Source organism: Oryctolagus cuniculus, chromosome 7, assembly GCF_964237555.1.
Source record: "Oryctolagus cuniculus chromosome 7, mOryCun1.1, whole genome shotgun sequence".
In the NCBI taxonomy this organism is placed as follows: Eukaryota; Metazoa; Chordata; class Mammalia; order Lagomorpha; family Leporidae; genus Oryctolagus; species Oryctolagus cuniculus.
Window position 1 is genome coordinate 2371272 of NC_091438.1, and position 18796 is coordinate 2390067.

At 43.5% G+C, this 18796-nt stretch overlaps 1 protein-coding gene across 1 annotated transcript in view; it reads right to left on the reverse strand.

The window, feature by feature from the left end:
- RC3H1 (ring finger and CCCH-type domains 1) overlaps positions 1–18796 on the reverse strand; it is a 64583-nt gene that overhangs the window by 21673 nt on the left and 24114 nt on the right. Inside the window, 9 exon segments of the mRNA XM_051856942.2 lie at positions 1057–1271; positions 1534–1815; positions 4843–4955; positions 6592–6710; positions 8680–8812; positions 11607–11807; positions 14735–14910; positions 15903–16142; positions 18351–18471. Of these exon segments, the coding sequence (XP_051712902.1) occupies positions 1057–1271; positions 1534–1815; positions 4843–4955; positions 6592–6710; positions 8680–8812; positions 11607–11807; positions 14735–14910; positions 15903–16142; positions 18351–18471 (1600 nt within the window).

The window sequence follows — 18796 nt, forward strand, 5'->3', positions numbered from 1 at the left end:
ATTCCCGCAACAGCCGGGACTTGGTCAGGACAAAGCTAGGAGCCGAAAGCTCAGTCTGGATCTCTCACATTGGTAGCAGGGATCCACATACTTGCATTATCACCTGCTGCCTCCCAGGGTGTGCATAAGCAGAAAGCCACTCCAATATGGGATATGATACACACATCCAAACCAGTACCTTAAATGCTGTGCCAAACATCTGGCACTGATCTTCTAATTTTTTTTTAACACACATGAATATACTATTCACATATTTTTTATTCTTTACTTTGACACTCTACTGCAAATGCTCTTAAAGTATGCATGCTGCATTTTATATATACCTAACTTACTTAAGCCAGCATCCCGTCCTAGAGCACTGGTTTGAGTCCTGGCTACTCTGTTTCCGATCCAGCCATCTGCTAAGGTGCTTAGGAAAGCAAGCATAAGTGGGCCCCTGCCACTGACATGGGAGATCAGGACGGAGTGCCTGGCTTCTAGTTTGACCTGGCCCAGTTCTAGATGGTTTTGGTCATATGAGGAGAGAACCAAAAGATGAAGATCTCTGTCTCTCCTTCTCTCTGCCACTCTATCTTTCAAATAAATAAGTATGTCTTGAAAGAGAAAGTCAGGGCTGGTACTGTGGCATAGTGGGTAAAGCTACCACCTTCAGTGCTGACATCCGATATGGGCGCGATTCGAGTCCTGGCTGCTCCATTTCTAATCCAGCTCTCTGCTATGGCCTGGGAAAGCAGTGGAAGATGGCCCAAGTCCTTGGGTCCCTGCACCGGCTTGGGAGACTCAGAGGAGGCTCCTGGCTCCTTGTTTCAGATCTACACAGCTTTGGCTGTTGTGGCCATCTGGGGAGTGAACCAGCAGATGGAAGACCTCTCTCTGTAATCTGCCTTTCAAATAAATAAATAAAATTAAAGAAAAGAAAAAGAAAAAAACTAAATTTTTCTAGAGTATTAAAAAAGTCATTTATTATTTTAAGGAGCTTACTGTGTAAACGAAAGCATGTGCCTGAAAAGTTCTCGTAACTCCTAGGAAAAGTGAACAACGACAGTTAAAGATTACCCTGCTGGTAAGGTGCTGGTTCAAACGGCGGAGCAGCTCCTCGAGGGTCCTGGTAATAAACATCTGCCTGCTGTGCTGGATACAACTGAGAACCTCGTGGGACCATCTGAAGAGGTTTGGTGACAGGCATAGGAGGCAGATCCGCTGGCCCCCTTGGAGGTACAGGATGTGGATTCACAGGTAAGGCGGAAATACTCTTAGGGACAGATTCTAGCCTAAAGGAATAAGATTATGAAAATGGAGTTTAAGACTCTAAAATAATTCCAATGTGTATATATACTGTCCTGTGTAAAACAACCTGGGAAACTGGTTTACCCTAAAAGTCCTCTTTTTTATTTCATCTACACTTGTTTCTTAAAAATCATAAATACAAGGAACAAGTGAAAAACAAAAATTAGTTTCATTAAAACAAGTATTCCTTCTGCTTTATGTCTCTACAGAAGATGTTTCAAGCAAGAGCTGGGAGAGGGGACATACAGGTCAGGAGGGGATCCTGGAGCACTGCTGCTCAGATGATCCGTCTTCGCCGGCTGCAGACCGGAGTCGTAGCTGGGCTCCGTGCCCCGAGGGATCAGCTGCGTCACTGCACTCCCCGCTGACCCAACTCCATTCGGCAGAGCAGGGGGTTTCCTGCTGGGCAGGTCCACTGCTGCTTCATCTGGAAGGAGAGCCGCCGGAGGCAGGCCCACCTCATTAAGCTGGCCCAAGGAGGCACTCAGTGGTCTCCGGGGAACCAGGCGTTTGTTCATTTTCCGAAATCTAGGTAAAAAGCAAAGGCACACACTTAACAAACAGATAAAACTCCCAAAATGTAAAAGTGGTTAAGAAGTAAAATATATTTAGGAACATTATTTTATAGAAGAAACTCTCATGATGAAATATTTACTCTTTCAACTTGAGAATCCTGTGTTTATCTTCTATAAAATATTAAGCAGTAAAACACACTAAGTATAAAATTCCTAATGAACATGTGTAATATTTACAATACAAATTATGCTACTGAAAAACCTCACGGGGCTGGTGTTGTGGCACAGCGGGTTAAGCCACCTCCTGCGATGCTGGCATCACATGTGGGCTCTGGTTCGAATCTCAGCTATTCAATTTTTTAAAAAAGAATTATTTATTTATTTATTTGGAAGGCAGATTTACAGAGAGGCAGAGGCACAGAGAGCCCTTCCATCTGCTGGTTCACACTCCAAAGGGCCGCATCCGAAGCCAGGAGCCAAGAGCTGCTTCTGGGTCTCCCACACGTGTGCAGGGCCCTAAGCACTTGAGCCATCCTCTATTGCCTTCCCAGGCCACAGCAGAGAGCTGGATTAGAAGTGGAGCAGGCCGGTACCGCGGCTCACTAGGCTAATCCTCCACCTTGTGGCGCCGGCACACCGGGTTCTAGTCCCGGTCGGGGCACCGGATTCTGTCCCAGTTGCCCCTCTTCCAGGCCAGCTCTCTGCTGTAGCCCGGGAGTGCAGTGGAGGATGGCCCAAGTGCTTGGGCCCTGCACCCGCATGGGAGACCAGGAGAAGCACCTGGCTCCTGGCTTCGGATCAGCACGGTGCACCGGCCACAGCAGCCATTGGAGGGTGAACCAACGGCAAAGGAAGACCTGTCTCTCTCTCTCTCTCACTGTCTACTCTGTCAAAAAAAAAAAAAAAAAAAAAATGTGGAGCAGCTGGGACTCAAACTGGCGTCTATATATATGGGATGCCGGCACCTCAGGTAGCGGCTTTACCCACTGCACCACAGCGCCGGCCTCTACTCCACTTTCGATCCAGCTCCTTGCTAATGGCCTGGGGAAGTAGTAGAAGATAGACCAAGTACTTGGACCCTTGTCATGCATGAGAAACCCCAAAGAAGCTCCTGGTTTTGGCCTGGTCCAGTGCTGGCAGTTGTGGACATCCAGGGAGTGAACCAACAGACAGGTTTCTCGATCTTTCTCTCCCTCTCTGCAACTCTGACTTTCAAAATAAATACATCTTTAAAAATAAAATCTTTGGGCCGGCGCCATGGCTCACTAGGCTAATCCTCCACCTGCGGCGCCGGCACCCCAGGTTCTAGTCCCGGTTGTGGCGCCAGATTCTGTCCCGGTTGCTCCTCTTCCAGGCCAGCTCTCTGCTGTGGCCCAGGAAGGTAGTGGAGGATGGTCCAAGTGCTTGGGCCCTGCACCCGCATGGGAGACCAGGAGAAGCACCTGGCTCCTGTCTCCTGGCTCCGGATCGGCGCGATGTGCCAGCCGTAGCGGTCATTTGGGGAGTGAACCAATGGAAGGGAAGACCTTTCTCTCTGTCTCTGTCTCTGACTCTGTCTAACTCTGCCTGTCAAAAAACAAATAAATAAAATGAAATCTTTGATCCATCCATTGTGGTGTGAAGACTGAGGTAAGAATCCAAGTCTGTTGATTTCTCATAGGCTGTAGTTTTCTCGCCGTCTTCTTTTTTGACACTGCTAAGAAACGCTGCCTTTAGCACACACGCTTAAGTTCCTGATTCTCTATTGCATTCCACTGATCTGTATATTCCTATGCAATACCATAGTCTGTTTATTCTAGTTGATGAATCAGGTTAATAATTATGAGTCTAGATTCTACTGAAGACTTATTTTTCAGAATTCTCCTAGCTATTTACAAGTATTTATTCTTACAAATGAATGATTTTATTAAGCCCTTTACAATGTTGAAATTTTAATTTAGTATTTAAGAGAAAATAAAACTTTTATAATGCCAAGCTTTATCCAAAACACAGTATGTTTCTTCATTCATTCACTTCTTCACTTAAATTTCCAGGCAGCTCGCTAATTTACTTCATACAGGTCCTAAGCACAAGTATTTTTAATAAATTTATTGTTTTGTATATTTATCTTTTTTTTTGTTGTGGCTAATGTGAAAAGGATTTTTAATTTCAGCTTTTTTTTTTTCTTTTCTTTTTTTTGGGACAGGCAGAGTAAAGACAGGCAAGAGAAAGAGACAGAGAAAAAGGTCCTCCCTCCACTGGTTCACCCCCCAAATGGCTGCCCCAGCCGGCGCGCTGAGCCGATCCGAAGCCGGGAGCCAGATGCCTCCCTGGTCTCCCATGGGGTGCAGGGCCCAAGGACTTGGGCCATCCTCCACTGCATTCCCAGGCCACAGCAGAGAGCTCGTCTGGAAGAGGGGCAACCGCCAGGACAGAATCCAGCGCCCTACCGGGACTAGAACCTGGGGTGCTGGCGCCGCAGGCGAAGGATTAGCTAGAGCTGCGGCGCCGGCCAATTTCAGCTTATAAAAGTAGGGGGCCAGCACTGTGGTGCTGTGGGTAAAGAGGCCTGCAGTGCCAGCATTGCATATGGGTGCTGGTTTGAGTCCCAGCTGCTCCAACTGTGTTATCTTCTCAAATTTGGTATTAGTGCCATACTGGCCTTATAAAAAATTAAGAGGCTTTCTTTCTTCAGTGTGCTGGGAAATTTAACATTATCAGAATTATCATTGAAGTTTGTCAGAAAATGTGAAACTAAACCAAGAGCAAATTTCCTCAGTGGAAAATAATTATGTAATCAGTTAAAATCAGATAAAATTGATGAACTTAATTTTTCATAGTAAAAATGGTTCATTTTGTAGTTAACCTTAATAGTTTCCCATCTATAGGCACAATATAATGAAAACTGAAAAAAGTGCCTTTTCAAGATTATATATGACATTAATACAAGCTTCATAATCATTAAAGAGACTCTAACTTCTTTTTTGTATTTTTCAATGTTAGAAAATTATTCTACTTATACTTTATTCCAAAGAATTAGTCCCTTGAATTTCACACTTACTTTTCCAGTTCCTCCTGTGAGTGTGCAAATGTACAGCTGGCCCCACGAGGGCATCCTCCTCTCTGCTTCATATCCCGACACATATATGTTTTATATTTGCTATGCTGTGGAGGCTAAGACCAGAGTTAAAACATTAGACATAAACAATGCTAATCTTATGTTGCCAGTTTAGAATCTTGATGATCTAAATGAATAATTCATATTAATCCACTTTTATCTAAAGTACCAAGAGCAAAAGTGTTAGAAAGTTATTCTATCTGAAGTCTCAGTCCAAAAATAAATGAGTAAAAAAGTAATCCTGATTTTTCTGACATATAGGTATTAATCCTAAATGTGAAACATATAAATTCCAAGTATTACAATGTATAAACAAACAACTAGAGTGGTTTCAAAGGTATAAACTCTATTCTAATATTTGTTTTGCAGTGTTCAGTATAATAATAGATATGCTTCCTTATAACACACCACAAAAAGTACAAAAGGTCCCAGAACTAAAAAATATTCTATAACTAGTTGTTACTGGTAGGCAGAAGACTACACCAAATAAAGTATTTTAAAAGGTACAAATCAAACATATTATTTACAATATAAGGATAAGGCTTGAGGATAGATTTGAAAGCATATAAATGAGATATCAAACACAACACTAAACTGAAGCAAATTCAGAGTATTTTAACATTCATGGCAGACCTTAAAGGATAATCTATTTATTGTATTCTTCATGATATCCAATGGAATAAGGAGTTAAAAATTCTAGGCTTTCCCTATATTCTTAATGTTTGTTTATTTGAGAGACAGGCAGAGCTCCAATCTGTTGGTTCATTCCCCAAATGATGGGGGTTAGGCGAGGCCCAAAGCCAGGAGCTGGGAACTCAATTACTTGAGCCATCACTGCTGCCTCCTGGGGTCTGCATTAGCAGGAAGCTGAAGTCAGCAGCCAGAGTTGGAAATCAAACTCAGGTACAAAGATGTGAAGTGCTAAACTCCTGCTCTCCATTTTTTCTTTGTCATAAAGCTGTGACTTTTATTAAATTAAGAAAATCATATCTAGAATATTCAAATAAGCAAGATATTCTATTGTTAATATTTACTTGAGCCAGATAAGTTAATAAGAGTTTTATTCCACAGGCATACTAATGCAAAATAAAAGACCTAATGAACCTAAATCCAAGGGAAGAAATATAATTGGCAATAAAACTTAAAACTAGCCACAGCCTAAGGCACTATATTTTACTGTCATTTATTTCATTTTCAAAAAATTGAGGAAAACTTGGTCTACTGGCTCAAGAGCTATTATGACTGAAAAACCTTAAAATACTAATATAGAAAAATTATCAAGGAAAATGTCAATAGTATTGGGGAGATACAGCATTAGCATTAAGGAGTGAGCTATTATCAAACTGAAATGTAATTCAAAATAAAGAGAGTAATGTTATTTAAGTAGAATAAACATGAACACAAATCCACTGTTGTAATCAAATGCTGCTATATCCGATGTGAAAAGTGACCCCAGTACAACAAGGAATCAACAGACTAGTTAATTTTAATGTTGTCAGATAAAATTACTATGCTAATATGGTAAACTGGTTGCTAACCATGCCAAGGTAGTTTACATTTGTATAAGCAAAGTCTCAAAATATTCACATTATCTTTTTGGCTTTTCATCTGTAGCATACCCACAATGACTTGTAGGTAGTTTCAAGATATACCCACAATGGCTTACCTCTAAGTTTCATACTTATTCCTTACCTGTTGTTGGTCTGCTCCTTTTTTGCTATGGTTCTGAATATAATCAACCAGCCCATGTACCACTGTACGTACAGCAACCAACCCATTTTCTAGCTGTTCCCAAGTAGGAGGAGGAGCATCTATACATCAAATTAAAAGAAAAAAAAAACTTAAGTATAAATAGTAAGTTAATAAAGGAGTTAGTGTCAGAACTTCAGTGAAATCAGGGTAAGCTTCATGCAGTTTTCAGATAATAGCTTATTTGCCTAGCCATCATTTTAAAGGAATAGATAAGATTCTTTTAAAGCTGAGGTGGCAAACTAAAATAATCACAAGGAAAAGAAAGGTGACATAAAGAATTGAGGTAGGCCAGGCAATAATCGTCAGTTGTCTTCAGACCCTTGAAGTGTTGAAGAGACCATAAGAGTGACGGAAAGGTGTAGAACTGAGAGCACATCTTTTTTTGCCGTTGGTTCACCCTCTAATGGCAGCTGCAGCCGGCGCACTGCGCTGATCCGAAGCCAGGAGCCAGGTGCTTCTCCTGGTCTCCCATGGGGTGCAGGGCCCAGGCACTTGGGCCATCCTCCACTGCACTCCTGGGCCACAGCAGAGAGCTGGACTGGAAGAGGAGCAACCAGGACAGAACCAGCACCCCGACCAGGACTAGAACCCGGGGTGCCGGCGCCGCAGGCGGAGGATTAGCTTAGTGAGCATCGGCGCCACCTGAGAGCATATCTTTCATCTGATGCATATGGTTAGCAGGTTACTGTCATGCAAACATCCAAACATCAGTGTTTCCCCGGACAAATCCAAAATTCGAGATTTTCATAGAGGTAACACCTGATGCTAAGGATAACCATTGCAACAGTGAATGCAGAGAAAACAAAGTCCCAGGAGCATAATCACCTGCCTCGCACCTAGTGGGTAGGAGGGGAAAAAGTGATATAAACAAGATACAAGCAGCATTCAGTTCAGAGGAAAATCATAGGATTATGGGGAGATAAGGTGCCAGGAGAGTTTCTAAATTAAAGTGGCCAACAACATAATCAAATGCTGGGACCAGTTTGACACCCAACAGTTCCACTTCTGATTCGTTCCTTGTTAGTTAATGTGCCTGGGAAAGCAGTGCAAAGATGGCCCCAAGCGTTTGGGCCTCTGCACCCACAGGGAGAACTGGAAGAAGCTCCCGGCTCTGGGTCATTGCAGCCATCTGGAGAGTGAAACAGCAGATGGAAGACCCGCCCCCACTTCTCTCTCTCACTCTCTAATTCTGCCTTTCAAATAGATAAAATAATCTTTTTAAAAATTATCAAATGCTAAAGCAAATAAAATAATTTAAGGACTGAGAAGTCATCTCTGGAATTAGAAATTGGTAAGCTACTAGTGAATACTAAGAAAGTGTCAGTTGAGTAGTAGGCATGAACATGGGAACAGTGATAGACTTGAATGTGGGTAAAGACATGAGACTGGGATAATCTAACAAAATCTGTGATAAGATGAAGTATAAATATAAAGGACACTGGAGATGTATTTTCCTGGTAAAGTCAGCAAGTAAAAATTAAATAAGTATTAATTAAAGTGAGCTACCCTGGAAAAAAAAAAAAAGAGGACAAGGTTAGGGACAGAAATTAAATACTGTAGAAATATTCTGGAATAACTAGTCTGGGAATTCTAAAGAATACAACAAAAGACAATTCAAGAATCACTGAGTAGGACAGCGCCACAGCTCACTTGGCTAATCCTCCGCCAGAGGCGCCGGCACCCCGGGTTCTAGTCCCGGTTGAGGCGCCAGATTCTGTCCTAGTTGCTCCTCTTCCAGTCCAGCTCTCTGCTGTGGCCCGGCAGGGCAGTGGAGGGTGGCCCAAGTACTAGGGCCCTGCACCCACATGGGAGACCAGGAGGAAGCACCTGGCTCCTGGATTTGGATCGGCGCGGTGTGCCGGCCGCAGTGGCCATTTTGGGGGGTGAACCAACAGAAAAAGGAAGACCTTTCTCTCTCTCTCTCACTGTCTAACTCTGCCTGTCAAAAAAAAAAAAAAAAAAAAAAAAAAAGAATCACTGAGCAGAACTGAGAGCATAATGACATACTCTAATTTCCCTTGGGTTTACCTGGACTAGGGTCAATGTTTGCCAACAGCTCCAAATGGGGTCTTAGTCGGTTCAAGTTTGCTGGGTCTCCAGTCCGCTGCAGAGCAATTGTTAGTTCCTGAACACTCTGTGCAAAAGAGGCTGGGGTCTGCAACTTAAAAAAAGATAAATATTAACTTTCCCACAAGCCAACCTTTCAAAAATAAGGTTATTTACAACATCACATTTTTGCAACTCTTTAAATTTAATTTTTATCCTTCCACAAACCAATGCTCTTGGTCAAACTGGATTACCTACTACCTGAACAAACTACATTTTTCTGCATCCACAGCTTGGTGCATTCTATGAAGGTTTGTTCCCTCTATTATCATTTTTCAAATGTGAGAACTTTCTCAACTCCTCTGTTTTCCCCAGGTCATTCGCAGGAAGCTGGATGGGAAGTGGAGCAGCTGGGACACAAACTGGTGCCCATATGGATGCTGGTATTGTATAGTCTGTGGCTTTATCCGCTAGGCCACAACGCCTGCCCCATGCATTACATTTCTTTTATTTATTTATTTACTTTTTTTTTTTTTTTTTTTTTTGACAGGTAAAGTGGACAGTGAGAGAGAGAGACAGAGAGAAAGGTCTTCCTTTTGCTGTTGGTTCACCCTCCAATGGCCACTGCGGCCAGTGCGCTGCGGCCGGTGCACCGCGCTGATCCGATGGCAGGAGCCAGGTACTTCTCCTGGTCTCCCATGCGGGTGCAGGGCCCAAGGACTTGGGCCATCCTCCACTGCACTCCCTGGCCACAGCAGAGAGCTGGCCTGGAAGAGGGGCAACTGGGACAGAATCCGGCGCCCGGACCGGAACTAGAACCCGGTGTGCCGGCGCCACAAGGTGGAGGATTAGCCTAGTGAGTCGCGGCGACAGCAGCCCATGCATTACATTTCATAACATACATTTTCTCATGATTTTCTGTAATCTTTGTAAGTTATAATCAGTTGGTTGCATAATTTTAGATATAAGTTCCTGTCTAAACCTAGGAAAACTTAGAAGACAAAGCAAACAGCATACATTATATAGAAACATTATGAATCCTTTTTAAAATGATCAGGACTTTAAAAAATATTTATTTTTATTTATTTGAAAGGCAGAGTGAGAAAGACAAAGAGGTAGAGGGAAAGACAGAGGGAGAGAAAGTGAGAAGAGCCGGGGCTGGGACAGCAGGAAGTTAAGAGCCAGAAATCCATTTTGGGTCTCCCATATGCATGTAGGAACTCAAATTACTTGAGTCATCACCTGCTGCCTCCCAGGGTATCCATTAGCAGGAGGCTGGATTGGAAGCAGAGTTGGAACTTGATCCTAGAAACTCTGGATATGTGGTGGCTGAACTCTGTGCCACCGTGTCAACCCCAGTTCTTTTTTGATATCAATCTACTATTATCATTCAAAGAATTCTGTCAGAATCATTGGGAATAACAAGAAAAAAGGGCAGAACAGTTAAGACTATTCTAGGGGCCAACACTGTGGCACAGTGGGTTAATGCCCTGGCCTGAAGCGCCAGCATCCCATATGGTGCCGTTTCGAGTCCCGGCTGCTCCGCTTCCGATCCAGCTCTCTGCTATGGCCTAAGAAAGCAGAAGATGACCCAAGTCCTTGCGCCCCTGCAACCACATGGGAGACCCAGAAGAAGCTCCTGGCTTCTGATCAGCACAGCTCTGGCTGTTGCGGCCAAATGGGGAGTGAACCATCAGATGGAAGACCTCTCTCTCTCTATCTCTCTCTCTGCCTCTCCTCTCTCTGTGTAACTCTTTCAAATAAATAAATAAGTAAATCTTTAAAAAAAAAAAGACTATTCTAAAGTCAGAGTGCCCATGTTCAAATTTACTTTTGCCACTTATTACCTTTCTGAGAGAAAAATATACTTGACTTCTGTTGTTGAATAAAAGGGATATATCAGGAGTCCCAAGAGAATTAAGTGAATTATTTTAAGCTACCAAATATATAATAACATTTTGTTAAGTATTAACTATTATAATTTGGGGGCTACTCTTACAATTTGACTCTTAACTCTCTAAGTTAAATGTAAGCAGATCACTAGAGTCAGTAATACTCTCCATGGTTATAAGTAATCAAATAGTGGCCAGCGCTGTGGGGCAGCTGGCAAGCCACCACCTGTGATGACCGCATCCCACATGGGTGCCAGCTTGAGGCTGCTCCACTTCCCATCCAGCTCCCTGCTAACGCACCTGGGAAAGTCAGTGGGAGATGGCTAAAATCTCTGGGCCACTACAGCAGCCGCTTGGGAGATCTGAAAGAAGCTCCTGGCTTCAGTCTGGCCCAGCCCTGGCTTTTGTGGCCATTTGGGGAGTGAGCCAATGGATGGAAGACCTCTCTTATACTCTCTGCCTCTGCCTTTCAGATAAAAAAAAAAAACCCACAGGGAACTCTTGAAGGAACATTGGAGAAAGCTGGATATGTATTACAATACCAATGAAATGTTTATTGAATACACTGGTATTATGATCTGACTAGTAATAACATGACCCTTGGCAACAGAATACAATTTATAAAAGTTAAACTTAGAGTATTCACTTTGATGCATTTGTTAAACTTATTACCAAATGACAAATAACCAAAACTCCAATATTATATTAAGAAGTAGGGAACTGGCATGGGCACTGTAGCCCAGGGAATTGGGTTGCTGCTTGGAAGCCCTACATCCCATATTAGAGTGCCTGATTTGGGTTCCAGCTACTCTGCACTTCCGATCCAGTTTCCTGTGAATGCCCCAGGGAGGAAGCAGATGGCCCAATTACTTGGTTCCTGCCACACACGAGAGCCTCGATGAAGTTCCTGGCTTCTGCCTTCGACCTGGCTCAGGCATTTGGGGGCAGGTGCAAGGTATCTTTCTCCTTGTCATTCTAACTTTCAAAAAAAAGAACCAAGGAACAAAAAGGCTCTACCTTATCAATAATGGACTGCATGTGAGACTTGTGAGACTGGTCTCCATAAAGCAAAGAGGACCACTGGTCTGGTGCAATACGTAAGCCTGCTTCCATAGCAATCTGCACTATTTGGGAGTCATGTTCTCGCCGAAGAGCTTCATAAGTTCTAAATTCTTCTTTCAGCTGCATCAAGGAAGAATCTTCATCACGTTTCGTGACCTGGTAAGACACAAATACTCTCATAATGAAGTAAAAAAAATGAGTTTATACATTGTATTTACACACATAGATAACGTAATTTTACTGTAACAAACATTTCTTGGGGATAGTATTGCGGCTTAGTGGATAACGCTCCAGTCTGCAATGCTGGCATCCCACATGGGTGCTGGTTGAGTCCCAGCTACTCCACTACCAATTCAGCTCCCTGTCTCTTCCTCTCTGTAACTCTGCCTTTCAAATAAATAAAATAAAGCTTAAAAACAAGTTTAATTTAGCAAAAGCAGCCAGATTTAAATTAAATGCACCATTTGGCTTGCAATCATTCCCCCCTTTTTGGATGCCCAATCCTCTGGATAGATCTTACAGAGAGAATGAAGATGTGCTGGAATGAAATTCAAAGACTGGATGGATGAGTACTGTGGTGCAGCGGATTAAGCTGCCACCTGGGACACCCACATCTCATATTGGAGCACCGGGTCAAGTCTGATCCAGCTTCCTGCTAAAGCACACTTGGGAGGCAGCAGACAATGACTAAAGTGCTTGGGCCCCTCCCACCAACCAGGGAGACACAGATGGAGTTTCAGGCTCCTGACTTCAGCCTGGCGATTGAGGGCATTTGGAATCAGCAGATGGAAGATTTCTGTCTCTCTTTTTCTCTGTCACTCTTTCAAGTAGGTGAAAATAAACTGATATTGGCCGGCGCTGTGGCTCACTAGGCCAACCCTCCGCCTGTGGCACCGGTACCCCGAGTTCTAGTCCCAGTTGGGGTGCCAGTTCTGTCCTGGTTGCTCCTCTTCCAGTCCAGCTCTCTGCTGTGGCCAGGGAGTGCAGTGGAGGATGGCCCAAGTGCTTGGGCCCTGCACCGGCATGGGAGACCAGGAGGAAGCACCTGGCTCCTGGCTTCAGATCAGCGCAGCGCCGGCCGTAACGGCCATTTGGGGAGTGACCCAAGGGAAAAAGGAAGATCTTTCTCTCTGTCTCTCTCTCTCTGTCTCTCTCTGTGTCTAACTCTGCCTGTCAAAAAATAAATAAAAATTAAAAACAAATAAACAAACATCAAGTAAATGAAAATAAACATTTTAAGAAAACTGAATAGCTCTTAACACATACATGCAGTTTCAAGTGTGCTTGTATGCAGGCACATTTTTGAAAAGAAACGATATGAATACAGTTAGTTTAAGAAAAATGTACATTTCTTCTACATCAACGTGGTTCATGATTCTTGGGCTTGCCTAGTACTGAGCCAGCTGAAACTGATAAACTGAAAAGCTTCAGATTCTGGTGTGATTCTAAATATGACTACCATTTCTATCTGGTTTAATTATCCAAGGAGTTTTGTGAAATGAACCACAAACAGAAAGAGTAGAGTCTGAGATGCTGGACTGGATTAATTATTATGATAATAAAAACAGCTACCAGTTAATAAATGCCAGTCAGTACATATTAACTATCACACTACTGTATTAACTTAATTCTCTCAACTTGCTGAGACAGATACTATTGTTAGCATTACAATAACTCACATTCCAAGTTAAGCTGGACATAGGATAAAGGCTTCACAAATCAAAATAAAGTAACTAGCATAGGACCATCCGTTCCCAACATATATTAGAACATATTCTGCCTTGTAAAGCTTTTATTTCAAGAAAGATTCATATCCTTCTATTAGAAAATTTCTATTTTCTTCCTCCTAGCAAATAAACTGCAGAATATTATAGTAAGGACTTCAACATCACAATGAAATAGATTTTTTTAAAAGATTTATTCATTTATTTGAAAGGCAGAAAAAGAGAGAAAGGTCTTCCATCTGCTGGTTCATTCCCCAGATGGCCGCACAGCCGGAGCTACACCAATTCAAAGCCAGAAGCCTGAAGTCTCCTCCAGGCCTCCCATGCGGGAAGGACTTGGGCCATCCTCCACTGCTTTCCCAGGCCAGAGCAGAGAGCTGGATCAGAGTGGAGCAGCCAGGACTCAAACCGGCATCCACATGGGATGCCGGCACTGCAGACCAGGGCTTTAACCCGCTGAGCCACAACACTGGCCCCAATGATATAAATTTTTAAATGTGTTACATCTTTACTACAATAAAGAAGATTTAACTTAACATTGTTAAGGTAAGTTCAGAGAAAGACTAAATAGATAGAAATCAAGGACTCATGGGCCGGCGCCATGGCTCACTTGGTTAATCCTCCGCCTGTGGCTCCTGCATCCCACACGGCACCAGCTTCTAGTTCTGGTTGCCCTTCTTCCAGGCCAGCTCTCTGCTGTGGCCTGGGAAGGCAGTAGAGGATGGCCCAAGTGCTTGGGCCCTGCACCCACAAGGGAGACCAGGAAGAAGCACCTGGCTCCTGACTTAGGATCAGCACAGTGCCAGCCGTAGCTGACATTTGGGGAGTGAACCAACGGAAGGAAGACCTTTCTCTCTGTCTCTCTCTCTCACTGTCTGTAACTCTACCTATCAAATAAAAAAAAAAAAAAAATCAAGGACTAGTGTCACAAAAAATAACTATATTTTGCCATTATTTATAGGAAGTCAAAAGATAAAATGCATATGTATATGTACGTAATAACATCTCAGTGTCAGCTAAATCTTGAATAGCTATCTGTGCACGTTACTGCTAACAGTGACCTAAATGGGAAAAGCTGGATTTTTATAAATTTCTGGATTTTTTTGAAATCACTATTAAAGCTTTGAAAGGACTGAGAGACACATTTCATGGGTATTCTGATATTTTTGAGTCACTTATTATTCTTCCTATACAATAGTTTTTAACTACAACAGAATACTACCTATAGTCTTTAAAAGAAGAAAGAAAAATTGCTGGGACTTCCTGAAAAGATACAAGCAACTTTACTAAACCCGGTTTTGCCACAGTCTGAGGGAAAGGATGTTTCCTTTCAAGATGAACTGGAACACAGATTCGTACCTTGAAGCAGGAGGCTCTATAAAGGAGCTGAACAACATGTCCAATGCTGGTTTTAGAAGCTTGAGGAAACCGTGGTTCCAACCTTTGTACCACAAAGAGAACCAATACTTTTCTTGACAAAGCAGAACCATCTTCTAAGGCCAGCAGAACCAGTTTTAGAGCTTCCTCCTGCATTGCTAGGAAAAGTTGGGAGAAACCAGTTTATCATGTGTAGAGAGATAAGATAAATTCACTTATTAAAAGGGAAATAGTAAAAAATTTCTACAGGTACTACTCAATTAACAGGTAATACAATAAAGTACAGCCACAGCTTTTGTTTTTTAAAGGCAGAGTTAGAGACAGAGACAGATAGAGAGATATTTTCCATCTGTTTGTTCATTTCCCAAGTGGCCACGGCTGGGCCAGGCTGAAGCGAGGAGCCAGGAGCCAGGAGCTTCTTCTGGGTACACCATATGGGGATAGGGGACCAAGCACTTGGGCCATCTCCTGCTGCTTCCCCAGCTGCACTAGCAGGGAGCCGGATTGGAACCAGTGCCCATGTGGTATGCCAGCATTGCAGGCAGTGGCTTAACCCATTTAGCCCCAACATCAACTCCACAGCTTTACTATTAAACCATTTTTGTGGGCAGTTTATATTCTATGTATGTTGCTGTGGATTCATTCTGAGAGGAGAAGCGTGGTGGGGGAAAGAGGCGTGGAGTCATCACACAAACTCTGGGAATCAGGTGAAAGCAGGCCAGACGCGAGCAGCCAGCAGACTTTTTTATTTCAGTTGGTACAGCAGTTTATATAGCCAAGGCAGCCAATCCAGTCAAGGGGCGGTTTATGCCCTAACCAATCACAGCCTGTTGCCAGGCAGTTTCCGAAGCCATCCAATCACAGCCTGTTGCCAGGCAGGCTCTGTTGTCATGTGGTTTCTGTATCTTATTATGAAAGCAGACACATGATTGATACAACTAGAAAAAAATTCTATCAAAATAAATATTCAGTAATAAAAGAAAAATTTTAAGTTCTTTGAAAAACTAACTCATATGGAATTAACTTCAGCCATGACTATCAAGTGGGACATTTCTTGATAACAGAATATTGCAAAAAAATGAGTCTTTGTGCATCACTTATGGTTCCTACAGCATGTATTTAGAATAAATGCAAAGCTTTAATTCTATACCTGGTCCAAGGAACTGGCAGCCTCTGGCCCTAACTGCTGCCCAAAGATTAGAAGAGAGTTGCTGCGGATTCTGGTGCTGGAGAATGAGCTCTGTCACTGTTCGTTCCCCTAAAGATCGAGCTGCTCTCATGGCACGGATCCTGCCTTCTTCTTCCACTAGTTGGCAGTGGACCAGAGTCACAAGCTTCCTCTGCATCGGGCGACTCAGAACACTCTGAGTCGTGCTATTCAAACCCACTCCTTTGAAAAAGAACAAAAGTGAACAATGAAGCAACACTGAGTGAAGCCTACTTATCATTTTTAAAGTTTACAAAGGTATGTGTGAGTTACTTCATGTAAAGTTATTATCCATCAGGGTATCAATTCTATCATTATTCATTATAATCATGGAAGAAAAAAGGCCAGACAACAATAATTAGATTAAGATCCCAATCCTAAGGTGCTCAACAGTGCTGGCACATTGTTTCATATTACTTAATTTCACTCTCTTTTCATAATGTAGAAAGCCCTTTCTGGGCAGTATTAGCAACTTTTATTTTTATTACATTCCCTATAGCACAGAATGAAAAACTGAACAGAAGAAACACTATTCACAGTTGTCAAATGACAGAAAGATCTCCTAATCACTAATATATTTATACTTCTGGAATCATTTAAATAATGTTTAAGATCATTTAAGCTCTCAATTCACTGTTTTATTAGATGTGATTTTTTTTTAAAGATTTATTTATCAGCTGGCACTGTAGCATAGTAGTTAAGCCTTTTCCTGCGGCACTGGTATCCCATATGGGCACTAGTTCAAGTCCCAGCTGCTCCACTTCCGATCTAGCTTCCTACTAATGGCTTGTGAAGGCAGTAGAAGATGGCCCAAGTGCTTGGGCCCTTGCACCCATGTGGGAGACCCAGAAGAAGCTCCTGGCTTCTGGCTCCAGATCAGCACAGCTCTGTCCATTGCAGCCATTTAGGGAGTAAACCAGTGGATGAAGACCTCACTCTCTGTAACTCTGCCTCAATTTAAAGCTTTAAAAAAAAATCACTTATTTAGTGGAATGGCAGAGTTATACAGAGTTCTTCCATCCAATGATTCATTCTGCAAATGGCCGCAACAGCTGGGGTTGGGCCAGACAGGAGCCAAGAGATTCACCTGGGTCTCCCACATGGGTGGCAGAGACCCATGTAGTTGGGCCATCTTCCGCTGCTTCCCCAGGCACATTAGCAGGGAGCTGGAATGGAAATGGAGCACCTGGGACTTGAACTGGTGCTCATATGGAATGCTGTCCTTGCAGGTGGTGGCTTAACCTACTATATGACAATAATGGCCCTAGATGTGAATTTTGATGGTACTATTTTGCGTGAAATGAGTTTGATTTAAATACATGATATTCATTAATAATCACTGAAAAGTCACAATTTTAATGATTTTTTTTTTTTTTTTTGACAGGCAGAGTGGACAGTGAGAGAGAGAGACAGAGAGAAAGGTCTTCCTTTTGCCGTTGGTTCACCCTCCAATGGCCGCCGCGGCTGGCGCGCTGTGGCCGGCGTACCGCGCTGATCCGATGGCAGGAGCCAGGAGCCAGGTGCTTTTCCTGGTCTCCCATGGGGTGCAGGGCCCAAGCACCTGGGCCATCCTCCACTGCACTCCCGGGCCACAGCAGAGGGCTGGCCTGGAAGAGGGGCAACCGGGACAGAATCCGGCACCCCGACCGGGACTAGAACCCGGTGTGCCGGCGCCGCTAGGCGGAGGATTAGCCTAGTGAGCCGCGGCGCCGGCCTAATTTTAATGATTTTTAAAAATATTTTTAACTTGACAACTTCTTCTTCTTCCTTTTTTTTTTTTTTTTGGACAGGCAGAGTGGACAGAGAGAGAGAGGTCTTCCTATTTGCCGTTGGTTCACCCTCCAATGGCCTCCACGGCCAACGCATCGCGCTGATCCAAAGCCAGGAGCCAGGTGCTTCTCCTGGTTTCCCATGCAGGGGCAGGGCCCAAGCACTTGGGCCATCCTCCACTGCACTCTCGGGCCACAGCAGAGCTGGCCTGGAAGAGGGGCAACCGGGACAGAATCCGGCACCCCGACCGGGACTAGAACCCGGTGTGCCGAACTTGTCAACTTCTTACATTCTTCAAGTCTGATTTTTTTTAAAGGTTTGTTTATTTATTTGAAAGGTAGAGTTCGAGAGCACAACAGTCAGGAGTCAGGAGCTGCATTCAGGTCTCCCACATGGGTACAGGAGCCCAAGTACTTGGGTTATCCTCCCTGCCTTCCCAGGTACATTAGCAGATAGCCGGATCAGAAGTGGAGTAGCCAGGACTCAAATCGGAACCATTATGGGATGCCAGTGCTGGTGGCTTTACCCACAATACCACAATGCTGGCCCCCACAATTTCAATGCTAACATAAGTATCATTGACAGATAACTGCTTAGAATGGATATTCTCATCAGATTTACCTCTAGCACTGCTGAGTGGTTTCAGGTACAATGCTAACTCTTCTACACATTTCTTGGCTTCTTCATAATGCTTTGTATCTTCAACCCCACTACACAAAGTAATTGGCTGCTGCTCAGGGACCTGAAAACCAAAAGAAAATGTCTGAGTGCTCATTAATTAATTAAACAAATGTTTTATTATGTGTTGATTAATTGTAACATTGGCAACATCAAAACAATCACTAAATTTACTGAATTCTAGTTTTTTTTGGACAGGCAGAGTGGACAGTGAGAGAGACAGAGAGAAAGGTCTTCCTTTGCCGTTGGTTCACCCTCCAATGGCTGCCGCGGCTGGTGTGCTGCGGCCGGCACACCACGCTGATCCGAAGCCAGGAGCCAGGTGCTTCTCCTGGTCTCTCATGCAGGTGCAGGGCCCAAGCACTTGGGCCATCCTCCACTGCACTCCC